This window comes from Triturus cristatus, chromosome 1_2, assembly GCF_964204655.1.
Source record: "Triturus cristatus chromosome 1_2, aTriCri1.1, whole genome shotgun sequence".
NCBI classification, from domain to species: Eukaryota; Metazoa; Chordata; class Amphibia; order Caudata; family Salamandridae; genus Triturus; species Triturus cristatus.
This window is the reverse complement of record NC_140580.1, coordinates 75,092,198-75,108,230: the sequence shown is the minus strand read 5'-3', so window position 1 is coordinate 75,108,230 and position 16,033 is coordinate 75,092,198. Positions and strand designations below refer to the sequence as shown.

The 16,033-nt window shown below is 45.5% G+C and overlaps 1 protein-coding gene across 8 annotated transcripts in view; it reads right to left on the bottom strand.

Annotated features, from left to right (window-relative positions):
• Nucleotides 1-1,039: 1,039 nt before the first annotated feature.
• Nucleotides 1,040-16,033, bottom strand: part of IKZF5 (IKAROS family zinc finger 5) — a 67,271-nt gene continuing 52,277 nt past the window's right edge. For all 8 annotated transcript variants that reach the window (XM_085601800.1, XM_085601780.1, XM_085601764.1 and 5 more), the window contains one exon: nt 1,040-3,176. In XM_085601800.1, the coding sequence (XP_085457926.1) occupies nt 2,251-3,176 (926 nt within the window). In that variant the 3' untranslated portion in view covers nt 1,040-2,250. The remainder of the gene's footprint in view (nt 3,177-16,033) is intronic.

The following is a 16,033-nucleotide window of genomic DNA, read 5'->3' as shown; positions in this document are numbered from 1 at the left end:
GTTTGTCCTTGCGGTCCTCTATGCTCTTCAGATTCATCCAAGCACATTTGCTGCACGACTACGATCAGGCGGGAAACCCACACACTAGAGACACACCTTGTGAGGGTCAGCCACTGACATCTGTTTGTGGCAGTCCTCATAGGGTTTAAACCTGAAGTTTTGTGAAAGACATGTTCCTTGCACACTGGAAAGATTTTACAAAAGGTTTTCTGTCAGGTGACAGAAGCCAAGAAACGCGCTTCAGATCTGCACTGGAAGATATGGAAAGGAACTGACGTTGAGGTGTGGTGGTGGTGGTTACACTGTGGCCCCGACGTCACTTTCGTGGCGTGATAGAGCAGAAGCGTGGCCAAATGACACCACCAACATGTGTGAGGGAATTATTGAAGAACAAATCTCCAGATCCAGTCTGGCGCATTCAATAATGAGTATTCTGCGGATAGAAGAATCCAGTAGAAATGTTGAGCAGTAAGGAATGCGAAGCAGTGATGGGAATGTTCTGTGAGTTATAGGAGAGGGGCAGTGACGACAAAAAGAGAGAGGAAGGGTGGAGTGTCACAAGAGTGATAGGAGAAAAGAGTAGTTACAGGAGAAGTTGTCAGTTAAAGGAGTAGGGCAAAGAGACAAAAGGTGAGCATCTGCTACAGGACAGCTAGACATACTGTTTTGTACCCTAAGTGCATACTACAATTCCGACTATGTCAACAATTTAATAAGGCTCCATCACATCCACAACTCCCACTGTCCTTTCCAACTCCTCCTCCACGAAGTTTGAATACTCAAAAGGTTTTGTTTAGCATCTCGGTGAACTAAAATCACGAAGACTCATAGATGGAGATTCAGCTCCCAACAGCACCTATTTCAGTCTTTGAGCACATTCCCTTTTTTCCACTAGTGCATTCTTTAACACAATAATTTGCTGTCAAGTTACTATGCAATGATCCGAATTCAAATGAGATGTCCGTGTCTCTGCTAATGATGCCAGTGCACATGGAACCCAAAGTGTTGATTGCATAAACAAATTAAGAACACACAGGGATCCGAACAGACTTGTTTTTGTTTTATACAGATGGAGAACATAAAATTGCATTTTACAAGGGACGAGAGAGCAAACTACTTAAGACACACACAAGCTACAGTGATTCAAGCTCCAGACTCACAAACAGCAACATCAACAGTTTTGCCAATTCCAGTCCAGACTGATCAAATCTGGAAGCGTCTTCCCAAGACATTCATTGAGTGGCATGATCAGCACGACTTATCACCATACATAAAAGCAGTGACATTTTAACTGCTTTCTGAAAGCAGATATTATTTAAACACTTTCTGTCAAACGTTCTTGAAGCGACAGACACAGAGCCACTTGTCACCATACTGACGTGCGAGGTTACTGGTTGACCCACGTTTTGCCACGCTGGCTTAGTTTCAAGCCACAATAACATGATGTGCCATCACTGGTTTAACCATTTCTTGCCAGATTGACATGCAGTGACTCTATTTACTGCCCATCATAAAACAATGCAGTTACATTATTTTAACTACTTCCTGCCGCGAAGCAGTGCCATTGATCTGACCATGTACTGACATGCAGTGACATTCGCTTAAAATGTCCTGTTTGACATGCAACGATATCACTTCCTGTCAGACTAGGTTTCAACATTATCACTTCCTGTCAAAATTACTATAACTTTCTTACTGCCGGACTGATATGCAAGGACATTACTTTCGGCTACACTGACATTATCGATGTAAACATTTCATTCTGAAGGTCTGAGTACATACAAGAACAAGGAGGACAGACCATGGCACAATTTGGATCCTTAGAAAGGCAACGATGAATCAGAGTAAAATGAATGTGTTATTGTAATTTTACTGCAAGATTAGGCGACCTTCTGATGTAGGACAACTTCCCCGTCCTCCAACATTCTATTCACGCAGTAATTCATCTATGACATGATTGTACTGGAGGACGAGTCTGAGCCACGTCACCAGCATTACAACTCAGCTCCTGCTGAATGGGAACACAACAAAGCTGATAGGCCATCACCTTCTACCCAATCTCATCCTGGGAACACTTCCGGATGTCTCAAGGCACCACCTCTTGTCTGCTGGAAGAGGAAAGAGTCCACTTGGCACCATGAAGCTTTCGGGTAGAGGGAAAACTGCCCGTTGGTGCCCAGAAACTAGTGCAGACCTTTAAAAAGATTTTAAAAAAAGATTAATTTGCAAAAGTGCATAAAAGGCTAGAGATCAGTGATGGCTGTGCTGGCCTCTAGCAAAATGGCAGGCAAAGTCATACTTGTTTTTGCACTTGCAGCCACAGATGTTGCACTGGAACGGGTTCTCAAAGCCATGGCAACCCATGTGAATCGTATACAGAATGTTGTCTGCAAAGTACATATCACAGTGCTGGCAGTGATGCAGGAGCTGGGGGTCCTGCACCGGCAGGGTAGGCGCAGGAGTGCTAGGCTGACTGTTACTGATGCTGGGGGTGCTGGTACGGGCACTACGCTCACTGCTTGGCCCTGCCACTGGGCTATAGTTCCGCTGTGAGGGCCTGGGCTCAGGGCTGGTGGGAGACGAGCTTTGGGCCATGCTGGTAGACACTGAGGAGATGGCGTTTGCTGCTGAAGGCTGCTGCAACATGAATGGCTTTACATCATGGCAGGACACCACATCAGGAGATGGAGGATTATGAGAGTCTCGGGGCAGACTGGCAAGCTGGCCTGCCAACGTGGACAGCTGGTTAAGGGGATTGTCTACCATAAGGTCTTGTGGGTCCCGAGGCAGTCCGCTACTCTGGATGGATCTTTCGTAAGCCTCAGTCTGTATGTTTGGGATCTCATGGCTGAAGTCATTCAAGTAGTCTGGTTTATGAACCACCATGGAAGGTGGGCTAAGGTTTATGAGAGTCCTTCGGTACCCAAGGACACTGGTCTTTTTCTGCAGCACCCCCCACATCTTCTTGCTGCTGAGGGATGATCGCGTACCCTTGATGGGCACCATCTTGTGCTTGCGCCGGCGGTGGTGTGAAAGGTTGCTGCGGTCACTGCAGCGGAAGGAACAAAGCTCGCACTTGTACGGCTTCTCTCCAGTGTGTGATCGCATGTGCGCCTCCAAGTGTCGCTCATAGGCAGAGGCGAAGGGACAGAGGTGGCACCGGTGTGGCTTTTCACCTGTACAGACAAGAAAGGAAAGCATATCATGGAAGAGAAGAAGCCCATACTCTTTGAACACTATGACCTTTCAATCAAAAGACAATATAGAATACAGACAGTCTGGGCCAACAACATAACCAATCAGAGGGCAATACGGAAGCAAGTCTGAGCTCAAAACACACTTTACAAGTCTGATTATAACAAAACTTGAGAAATGTGATTATGAAGAAAACACACACTAGGAGATGGAAGACAGTTGTGAACGCATTTATGCAGTACATTCCCACATACTTGAATAGAAAAGCAAGTAACGTCAGAGTGCTTACACTCACGCGTGGTGTAAACATGTCCCTACACCCGCCTCCCTACTGTGGGAGGGCCACCTACTCTAAGTAAAACAAGGAAGCAATTCTCTTTAATCACCGTGCCCTTGAGGATCCAACTACACTCATATTCAAAGATAAAGAAACAATGCCGAAAAGTACCCTCTGATGTGTGGCCACGTAAGTAAATCCTGTCCAAGTATCAGACAGCCATGGCCAGAGCGAAGGATCTATGGATGGCTCAGGGCAGGTAACTTTGGCATCTAAGAAAGGGGGAGGCAAGTACTGCTCCTATCGAGACTTATGACTCAGGGCTGGAGTGCTGCCAATGAAGGAGGTAGAGCGGGAGGCAATTACTGCTCCTATCGAGACTTATGACTCAGGGCTGGAGTGCTGCTGATGAAGGAGGTAGAGCGGGAGGCAAGTACTGCTCCTATCGAGACTTATGACACAGGGCTGGAGTGCTGCCTATGAAGGAGGTAGAGCGGGAGGCAAGTACTGCTCCTATCGAGACTTATGACACAGGGCTGGAGTGCTGCCGATGAAGGAGGTAGAGCGGGAGGCAAGTACTGCTCCTATCGATTCTAATGACACAGGGCTGGAGTGCTGCCGATGAAGGAGGTAGAGCGGGAGGCAAGTACTGCTCCTATCGAGACTTATGACACAGGGCTGGAGTGCTGCCGATGAAGGAGGTAGAGCGGGAGGCAAGTACTGCTCCTATCGAGACTTATGACACAGGGCTGGAGTGCTGCCGATGAAGGAGGCAGAGCGGGAGGCAATTACTGCTCCTATCGAGACTTATGACTCAGGGCTGGAGTGCTGCCTATGAATGAGGTAGAGCGGGAGGCAATTACTGCTCCTATCGAGACTTATGACACAGGGCTGGAGTGCTGCCTATGATGGAGGTAGAGCGGGAGGCAATTACTGCTCCTATCGAGACTTATGACACAGGGCTGGAATGCTGCCGATGGAGGAGGTAGAGCGGGAGGCAATTACTGCTCCTATCGAGACTTATGACACAGGGCTGGAGTGCTGCCTATGAAGGATGTAGAGCGGGAGGCAATTACTGCTCCTATCGAGACTTATGACTCAGGGCTGGAGTGCTGCCGATGAAGGAGGTAGAGCGGGAGGCAAGTAGTGCTCCTATCGAGACTTATGACACAGGGCTGGAGTGCTGCCGATGAAGGAGGTAGAGCGGGAGGCAATTACTGCTCCTATCGAGACTTATGACACAGGGCTGGAGTGCTGCCTAAGAAGGAGGTAGAGCGGGAGGCAATTACTGCTCCTATCGAGACTTATGACTCAGGGCTGGAGTGCTGCCGATGAAGGAGGTAGAGCGGGAGGCAATTACTGCTCCTATCGAGACTTATGACAGAGGGCTGGAGTGCTGCCTATGAAGGAGGTAGAGCGGGAGGCAAGTACTGCTCCTATCGAGACTTATGACACAGGGCTGGAGTGCTGCCTATGAAGGAGGTAGAGCGGGAGGCAAGTACTGCTCCTATCGAGACTCATGACACAGGGCTGGAGTGCTGCCGATGAAGGAGGTAGAGCGGGAGGCAAGTACTGCTCCTATCGATTCTAATGACACAGGGCTGGAGTGCTGCCGATGAAGGAGATAGAGCGGGAGGCAAGTACTGCTCCTATCGAGACTTATGACACAGGGCTGGAATGCTGCCGATGAAGGAGGTAGAGCGGGAGGCAAGTAGTGCTCCTATCGACACTTATGACACAGGGCTGGAGTGCTGCCGATGAAGGAGGTAGAGCGGGAGGCAATTACTGCTCCTATCGAGACTTATGACACAGGGCTGGAGTGCTGCCTATGATGGAGGTAGAGCGGGAGGCAATTACTGCTCCTATCGAGACTTATGACACAGGGCTGGAATGCTGCCGATGGAGGAGGTAGAGCGGGAGGCAATTACTGCTCCTATCGAGACTTATGACACAGGGCTGGAGTGCTGCCTATGAAGGATGTAGAGCGGGAGGCAATTACTGCTCCTATCGAGACTTATGACTCAGGGCTGGAGTGCTGCCGATGAAGGAGGTAGAGCGGGAGGCAAGTAGTGCTCCTATCGAGACTTATGACACAGGGCTGGAGTGCTGCCGATGAAGGAGGTAGAGCGGGAGGCAAGTACTGCTCCTATCGAGACTTATGACACAGGGCTGGAGTGCTGCCGATGAAGGAGGTAGAGCGGGAGGCAATTACTGCTCCTATCGAGACTTATGACACAGGGCTGGAGTGCTGCCGATGAAGGAGGTAGAGCGGGAGGCAAGTACTGCTCCTATCGAGACTTATGACACAGGGCTGGAGTGCTGCCGATGAAGGAGGTAGAGCGGGAGGCAATTACTGCTCCTATCGAGACTTATGACACAGGGCTGGAGTGCTGCCTATGAAGGAGGTAGAGCGGGAGGCAATTACTGCTCCTATCGAGACTTATGACTCAGGGCTGGAGTGATGCCGATGAAGGAGGTAGAGCGGGAGGCAATTACTGCTCCTATCGAGACTTATGACACAGGGCTGGAGTGCTGCCGATGAAGGAGGTAGAGCGGGAGGCAATTACTGCTCCTATCGAGACTTATGACTCAGGGCTGGAGTGCTGCCGATGAAGGAGGCAGCCAGGAAGGAGAGAACGAACTAGGAGTCTTGCTAGGACACAAAGCCAGCACTGACGCTCCCTGCAGGAGACAGGGCCTAGTACTGTTCCGATAGTGGCGCCTATCTGCTAGGGGAGAGGACTACTAGTGTAACAGTGCAACGAGCAGAAATCCCAATGTAACATGTTCGTGGGTGGGTGTGGAGCTAATGGAACAACAGTCCCCTGGGAAGGGAGAACCACCGCAGCTGACTGAACTCAAGGGTACTGTTGAGGCTACTCTGCCCCTGGGATGGAGAGGCACAGCTCTTAGATGAAGCACGATGACCGGGGATGGCAGTACTCATGAAGGAGAGAACCTGCTGAAGGGAGCAGAGACAAGAACTACAGGTTGTTAATTCACTTCTTGCAGATTGGGGTGAAATCTGTACTTTCACAGTAACATTGGGGAATAAAGAATCTTGGAAAGGAGCCCTCCTATATAGACCTCCAGGGACTAAAACTAACTTTGTAAATAAACTTACCGAAACCATTGCCTCGCATGCTCTATCCTCGACAAATTTCTTTTTATTAGGCGATTTTAACCATCACATTGAACTGTCACAAGACCCACACACCACTGAACTGATTACCAGCATGAATGCGTTAGGTCTTGACCAGTTAGTGACCGGCCCCGCCCATTCTGCCGGTCATACTCTGGATCTTTTATTTACTAATTCCAACAAAATAACTATTGACTGTCCTATACCCATTCTCTGGTCCGACCACTTCAAGATCAATTTTCACATTCAACTCAACTCACTTCCACCACAATCTAGGAAAAATCCTAACATGAGCAGACCTTGGAATAAAATTAGTCCTGAAGTATTTTCCACCCACTTTTCCCCCTCACCCATCGAATCGCTCAATGATCCTAATCTGGCAGCGATCAACTTAGATCTAGCTATCACCACTACCCTCGATATCATCGCTCCCAGTAAACTAAATAGATGTCCCAACAAAATGTCCCCATGGTATACCGCAGAACTTAAGACTATGAAACTGGTCGTAAGAGCTTATGAACGCAAATGGCGTCACACTAAAGACCCTAATGACAGGTCTCACTACAAAAAATGTCACCATCAATACATGAACGACATAGCTCTAGCCAAAAAAGTCTACCTGGGGAATAGGATAGACCAGGCTGCTAATTCGCACAGAGAACTCTACAAAATAGTTAAAGAGTTCTCTAACCCCCCGGCTTGCCAGCCCACTACAAATGTTTCTCATCAATGGGTTGACACTCTTTCCTCTTTCTTCTACAACAAAATTAATGATATTTACAAGACATTCACCAACCTCACTTATATCGCTCCTTCTCTTGAGCAGTCCATCATTACAGCCCATCCCGTTCCCATCGCCATCTTAAATCAATTTCACCCATTCACGGAAGATGAAGTAACTCTCACTATGAATAGAATCAAGTCAGGCTCCCCAACTGACCCAGCTTCTTCTTTAATTCTGTCCAAAATTGCGCCCATCTTGATCCCTCACCTGACCAAAATTTTTAATCTCTCACTTTCTCACTCGACGGTTCCCTCACACTGGAAAGAAGCCATCGTCAGACCTATCCTGAAAAAGCTTTCTGCTGACCCTTCACAGCCTCTGAACTATAGGCCCATTTCCCTTCTCCCGATGTTCGGCAAGGTATTGGAATCCCTAATTAACATCCAACTGACTAAACACCTGGAGTCTAATAAATTATTAGACCCATCCCAGTCAGGATTTAGGGCTTTCCATAGCACCGAAACAGCCCTACTCGAAATGGTCGACAACATCAGGTTAGCTTTGGATGCTAAACAGTGAGCCATTTTAATACTACTCGACCTATCCGCCGCCTTTGACACCATCTCACACAGCATTCTGATAGCTGACAGAGGTTGGTGTCGAAGGCCCAGCTCTAGCATGGATCAAAAGCTACCTGACTGGACGGAGCTCAAAGGTCCAGATAGGCAAATTCTCGTCAGCAAATCAGGAAGTAGATAAAGGTGTACCGCAAGGCTCTATTTTGAGCCCCACGCTCTTTAATCTTTACGTCTCTCCCCTTGCAAGATTAATCAAAGCTTACGGATTTGAAACTGTGTCCTATGCAGACGACACTCAAATCCTTATTACTCTGGGACCCAACCCCACTAACACTAAACTGAAGTTCCAAAAATGTATGCTTGCAGTAAAGGACTGGATGTCAAACAACTATCTTTTACTCAATGCGGCCAAAACAGAGATCTTGCTTTTCGGAAACGCTCATAGGCATTGGTCAGACGAGTGGTGGCCAGCATCGCTGGGAGCTTGCCCTCTTCCCAAGGAAGCAGCCCGCAACTTAGGGATTATGCTTGATAATAAACTCACCTTGGCTGACCATATCAACAACATCTCTCATACCAGCTTTGGGCTCATGCGTAACTTAAAGAAAATCTTCAAGTGGATTCCTCTTTCCTCTCGTTTGCCTTTAATCCAGGGATTTATTATTAGTCGCCTGGACTACGGCAATGTCCTTTTCGCCTCTATAAATGAGAATCTCTTGAACAAACTCCAGGTCCTCCAAAATACTGTAGCCAGGATGGCTCTTGATCTCCCCCCTCGTACCCCTTCCGCCCCTTGTCTGAAGTCGCTTCACTGGCTTCCCATCAAAAAGCGCATTAAGTTCAAAATGTGCTGTTTAGTCCATAAATCTCTGAACGGCAAAGGCCCAGTCTATCTAGCAAATAAACTGACAGACTACCGCCCGACCAGAACACTCAGATCCTCCAGCATGCACCTTCTTGCGGTCCCTAAAGTACGAACTGTCAGAAACGGAGACAGATCCTTCTCCAAAATTGCCCCCGAAAGCTGGAATGCCCTCCCATTACATATTAGACTTGAACCCAGCCACCAGAAATTTCGCAAACTCTTGAAAACATGGCTATTCTAATTCTGCGTGACCTATGCCTATCATCTGAGTATCTGCTGGCGCTATGAGACCTTCGGGTGATATATGCGCCTTACAAATGCCAATACATAGACATAGGTGCCCCCTGACTAAGTAATCCTGTTTTCAACACCAGTGATTTATAAATGTCGGTAAATAAACATGCTTTAAATAATGTGAGAAGGTTGTCAATGACTCAACGTAGTGTGACCTTCCACAAATGGTTTTCATCTTTAAGTAATATATTTCTGGTAAACTGTAATCTATGAATGAGTTAGCCTTGAAAGCTTACAAACGTTAACAGGTGTGACATGAAAGACATACAACTAATTTCACACACAGCTATAGAATACAACCTGCAGTGACCAACAAACGCACTCCAATTCAAGACCCACCCACCCACAGTCTCTTGTTGCAGCACTGCATACCACAGCCAAAATGTGTACACACAAAGGTGTTCAAATCATGCCTGCTCTGCGGGATCTGCAGCTGCCAATGAAGGGCGCAAGGCAGACTTCATAGCCATAGAGAGTGGGTTCACTACACCCTGGCTTTTAAACATAGCAGTGTACTTTTCACAATGGAGCCATCTTGTTGCAGGAAGCACAAGACATGGGTTCGACTCCTCGCCCTGGAACTTCCTGCTGACTAATCTTCAAGCAGAGTAATCCTAGCATTTCTGCAGCGCTTGAAACGTGTTTTTCCCACTGGGGCCTTTGGGTGCTCAGTCTTACACACCAATACATCAGTGCTCGCACAGGGCTACTAAGCGAATGTCCCCCTTTCTATTTATTTTTGTTGAATTGTTTCTGCATTATATTCCGATGCAAGTTATTCTGTGATCGGCCTCTATGCCCCCGAGTTTATTTAGCACTACATATTTTCCAGATTAAAGAAAATAAACAAACCTAGGGCTCATCTCAACTGATATCATTCCACTGGTGCCCAGCAGCTTCTCTGCCACCTTCGAAGCCCTCGGCCACCCCAACACACACACCCATGGAAAAATCTCAAAATGCCTCAGGACATGACCCTTTCGTGCCCATCTTCTTTAACCCGAGTGTTGTTTGTACCTGTACCCCTTGCAGAACTCGGGGTATTACCCCATTATGCCAATGACACAAACATATATCTGAAATGATCACCCCATAATCTGTCAACACCCGAACAACAGGTACACATTTTCTACTGTGTTGGCTAATAACAATCAAAAAGAGGTTTTCAGAATACTAAGCAAGTTGACTTCCTGTGAGCACCTTTCGCTAGTAGTGCCACCACCCGAATCTTTTTGTAACCGCAGGCTACTCATTTTGTATAAAAATACCAATATGTGATCGCTTTGTTCTGTTCTCCAATCCTCTGCCACATTGTCTTAAGATTCTTACAATGGCACACTATCTCTGTCCTTGTCTTCGGACCCTACCCCTGAAAAGTGATTACATTTGAACTCATGGCTCTGTCACTCCTAAACAAGCTTATTTTACATTGCAACTCAGTATATCACTGTCTGATACTATTCCTCTTCAGTTCTCTGCACTCTTGGCTGAACTTACGTTTCTTTTCTCTTGCCTAAGCTCCAAGAAATCAGTCTGAGGACTTCAGTTCCAACAATATCACTTCTTAACGTGGAAAACCACAGCGATCTTCCTAGACCCTACATCTGTCTGCGCTTATTCCCGTTCATGGCCTTCAGCTTTTATCTACACTGACGAAACTCTGATTCTTTATGGACACGATGGCTAAGCAGAAGAGGAAAGTCTGCATAACTGCACGATGGCTATCTGGGGGCAACTAGGCAGAGAAACTTAACTCAGGGATGTACTTCCATGTGGCATTCCACTCTTCTGCCACCGGAACATGGCCTTCACCCTGTTCCTTCCTCAAGTGTTAAAATCAACTGTCACTTACAACTTTAAGGCCAAGTTTCTTATCTGGACTCCTCATGTATTTTTCAGCTGATGCAAATATGCTGGATTGATGGAAGGTTTGTACCATTTTGTTTCTGCAGGCTGTGGCGGAAAGAGTGTCACACAACTGGTATATATGCTCTGCCGATTGAGCATCCACAACAGATATTTTACTTAGTGGACATTTTCCATAACTCTGGGATGCACACCCTGTTACTCTGTGGAGGCGGGGTGTGCTCACCCATTGTCCCACTCGTAGCCCCAGAGCTCCTATTTAGGCAAAGAGTTTCGCAGACAGAGTTTGTAGTACACATACTAGACTAAAAAATATATGGCAAGGCACAAACATACAGTTAGCGTCTGCAATTCAAATGGACAGCTCAAATGCAGAGTGGTCCATGGGTATAACTCGCACATTTCCATAGCTCTTTTGAGACCCCACCAAAGCATTCATTGTTAGGGGAACCACAACTGTCCACGTTTCATGTGAATCTGTCCATTGGTATTTTGTGCTATGCTTGACTGAAGAGAAAATAAATCTTTTGGGGCTCTTCCCATCCTATGACTTTGCCCTGGATACCCTTCCATTCCTACTACCTTTTGATCCTGTAAAGTATTGCAGGGCTGTTCAAAGTTTCATGCATGCATATTTATGTTGGAAGATGTCTCAGAGAATCATGACGTGGAAATACTTTTCCATTACTACACAGATCTTATGGTAGAAGCTATACTATAGTTTGTTTAGATACACACCCTGAAAATAATAGCACACATTTAAACTGACAGATATAAATAAATCGAAAAGCAAATGCAAAACTATAAACCAAAAATATAAACAGACAGATAAAAACATGATAAAAAGATAAGATAATCATCAGACCTAGAGAAATCAGACATAAATGGATAGAACGCACGGTAGTGTCACAGAGCCACAGTAATATAAACACTGACAGAACGATGTGATTAATAAAGCCCAGTTTAACAATGCTTACAAACACAGCCAGGTACAAAATTAAATGTACGTATAAACAAAACATAATTAAAGCAGACAATCACACAGACCGATATAAAGACAAACACAGACAGAAGTAGGCAAACTCATTAAAATACAGGCAATAAGTCAGTAAGTCACAATCAGATGCAAGCAAGCAAAAACACACAGCCAGATAAAACCAGAAATACATTTAAAAGATTCAGATGTTGACAAAGACAAACAGTGATGATATAAACATACAGGCAAATAAAGAAATTAACGTTGTTTGTAGTGTATTGTAGCATTCGTAAGAGGTCCAAAGTAAGTGATGCACCATCATTCATTTAACTCTATTTTTTCAACCTTGCATTACTTCTATTCCACTTGAAAATGCAATCTACACGTGCATTCCCAGGTCTCGAGGAGAACCCTATTAGATCGTTTAAGACACCTGTGTGTCCACAAACCTAGTAATGAACACCATGATCTATATATACGGTTTATAATGCCTACCCCCCCAAAAATGTCAAATTCAACAAGAAAGCTATTTTACTTCATTACAATACTGCTTTTGCAGATGGAAATCAAGCTGCTTCACCAAATGCCATGTAGACATTAAATGCAACCTTTCTTTGTAGCCCGAAGGTAAGCGCTCTAGTGTTTTTCCACTAGTTGTACCTGCATACTTAATGTTATGTGGAAAATGTGAAGGGTGTTCTCTTGTTGGACTCCTGCTTTTCCCTTATGTTGCCTTTTCTTTGACAAGTCTTGTAGCTCTTGTACGCACAACCGAATCGATTTGCAGGCCTACATATGAGCATGGATGAGGTGGAGAGGGAGGCCTGCTGCTGGTAGCCAGCCACAGCCTATTTGGACTGGCTGTACAGTGACTGCAAGCAGTGACCCACTATGCCTCGCCAAGCTTCAGCGGTATCAGGCCAGGACCAATGGCCCGAGAGCCAAGGGGCACACAGAGGTCGGTGGTACGCTTGTTCTGCTACCCTGCGAAGGTGGTGCTCGGCTCTGCCATTCTGTGTAGTGCAGGTGGGGGAGAGAAGCAAGAACAGCTGGTCGGCCTGTGTGAGGTTTTAGAGGTTGTTTCGGTCTGTGCCATGTACAGAGGGACCTTCGTTTTTTTCCGCCTGTGGTGTACACGAGGAGGTGTGTGTGTCGCACACCAAGAGCTTCCATGCTGCTAGCCTACAGTTTACCCACCACGTAAGAGTGTAAAAGAATCATATTTTTGCTGTGATACAAGTGCTTGAGACATTGAATCCCCATATCCACCAGGACTGCTCCAAAACTTCTGCAATTTAGGGAGGAGTTGATAACTCACCTCTTTAAAAAGCACATCACAATACATTAAAAGTCCATAAACCAGCAACTTCTCCTATCATTCGCGGACTATATTTTTGTCTTCGAACCTGTACATCACACTACTGCCTTTTGGCTAGGTTTGTGCTATAGAAATACCATAAATATACATACCAGGCTTTCAAAAATGTTCTCACGCATTCGCTATGGCGAGTTAGATTTTATCAAGGAGAGCTATTTCTAGGCTCTACCTGCCTGTTCTGGCAACAAAGATCAAATGAGCAATCAAGATGCCTTTAAATCTTGATTGTATCTTCTCACTTTTGCTTGCGCTCAAAGACAGAGGCCAAATGTAGGCTTACAAGCTGCTGCTTATTTTATCCTGGAGACTGGGGTTTACTTTTATTTCTCTGACTGCAAAGTTCAAGGATTTTGTAAAGTGAACTGTCTGACAATCGTGCTTGGGTACAGGGTGTGTGAAATGAATAACTAATTTAATTAGCTTGCAAATAAACTCTATAAGTAATTCAAAACATGTCAACAGTAAGGAAATCACAAGTTTTGCAATTCTGATGTGAGATGAAAGAAAATATTTTAATAGGATCAAAACAAATTAAAACACTTTTACTTGGCTACGTGCAAATAAACTAATATTTGCTTTAACCTGGATTCCGCACATTATTGGTTTTATGCTGTATAGATTTATTTTTAAAACTGCACGTCAGTGAGAAAGTTGGTGGCCATTTGAATGGAAATTGCGCTGCCTGTTAATGAGAGTGTGCTACCACATCTTGCTTGACTAATATATTTATTGAAAGTATGAGTTTTTAAACATGAATTAAAGAATCATTCCTGCACCTACCCTGAGGACAATGCTATTAGTGAAGTAAGAAGCAGGCCAGCCGCCATGTGTTCACCCTGTATGTACGCCAGATTCTTATTATACATGGAGCAAAACTTTAGTCTATAAATCAAACACTGTGTTTTTTTTCTCCAGCAGACATGCTGAACTCACATATTTTTAGTTGCTCTCATATGTGATAATGAGGGGAAAAAAGCGACTGTGAAACAAAATCATTTGCCTAGAATCACAGTTTGAGACTATTTTATGGGTCAAGTGCATTACAATGAGGTAAAGCAGATTATTCAAGTCACTAGACCTGCAGGTCTCATAACAGTTTAACGATTGTTCGAGGCCTGCATACATATTCCTTATTATAAGTTGAGATTCTGTACCAAGAAAACACATTGTTGGTATCTACAGAAGGCCTAACAGGTTACTGACATATCAATCGATACAAAAGTAGTGGCCAGCTTGATACAATGAGGTAAGGGAACACCTAAGAGGTCCTACCTATCAAATCTCCCACCCCCTGTTGTGAGGGAAGATGAGTCTAAATTGGTACAAGCTACCATGCTCAAGGGCAAGAAAAGTGCCCATAAAGACAATAATGCTGAAGATAGTAGAGGGCATGTTGCTCATCTTGGCTTTGTTGCGTGCATAAAGAGAGCACTTACCTCATTTACCGTAACACCAACAGTCCTCCTTTGGGGGCAGCAAAAGGGCATGAGAATTGGAAAGACGGATCCCATGGAGAGCCGGAGTTTGTCCAGGGGCATGACTATTCAAACTCAGGGAAGCTAAGGGGGATGAATCCTTCGAGACACCAGCAAAGGCTGAAAAGGCATGGAAGTAGCTCGCAATTTCCTCTTGAGGCCTACGAGTCGGAGGATCACCCAACTGTGGAAGAAATTATGGAAAGGCAGGTTGGGCTTTTCAATCTAGATGATCTGTATTGTCTCAGATCAACAGAGGGGGAACCTTCTGAGAAAATGGCATGTTATGTGCAACACAGGATTGGAAAGCTGAGCACGAAGATGCTGTACAACTGATCACCCTTGTAGGTCAAGGAGGCCAAGACTGTGAGGAAGGTGACTTGGAATAGTTTCCAGCTTTTCAAGATCAGCTGCTAGACACTTGTAGTCCTCTCTAAGGAGAGAATTAGGATGTTGGAAGCATCTAGTGTACCAAGTGGATCTGGAGGACCTACTGAGTTGGGCTCAACGTAATGTATGTATGTATGTGGTTCAGGCGAGACAGTAAATAAGCAGATTTAGTGCCAGCGGACGCGATGCCAGTGGCACAGGGTTGGCTCTTGGGAGTGAACTTCTTGATTAAGGCACAGCGATCTCAATTTAGACAGTTTTCAGTTCCATCATTTTGGATAGGGCTGGACGTGGCTGGGGTATTCATACAGCAGGTTTCAGGACAATGGTCCTTACAGATATCAGGGCTCTGAAGGGGATGCTATGTACGGGCCAGTGAAGATTTAGGGGAATCAGAAACAGACATGGTCATTTTCAAAGGGGCCACTTCTGGGGTACAGCGTATGGCCGGATACATTTTGCCACATTTAGAATTGGAGGCAGAGTAAGAGAATTTCTGATAAATAGGCACGCTCTTATAAGGCCACTTGGGTCTTGCAGATAGTGCAGGGTTTTCATCTAGAATTTCTGGCACTCTGGTGTACAGCAGACTCCAGCCTGATCTGCTTCACCATTCAGGTACAGGAGCTGATAACAGTGAAGCTAGAGGAGATGGAGTGCTAGGGCATGATGTGGTACACCTCTCTACACAATACCTATTCAAGAGCAATGTGTTTCTTGTTGAAAGAAGGACAAAGAGTTCATATCTGTGATAAACCTTTGCAAGATAAATGTGTGGCCAGTGTGCTGACACTTCAATATGAAGTGTATTCATCTTCTAAGAGATGTTTTGCAATGCTGACTAGATGTTGTCTGGGCCTGAAGAATGGGTAT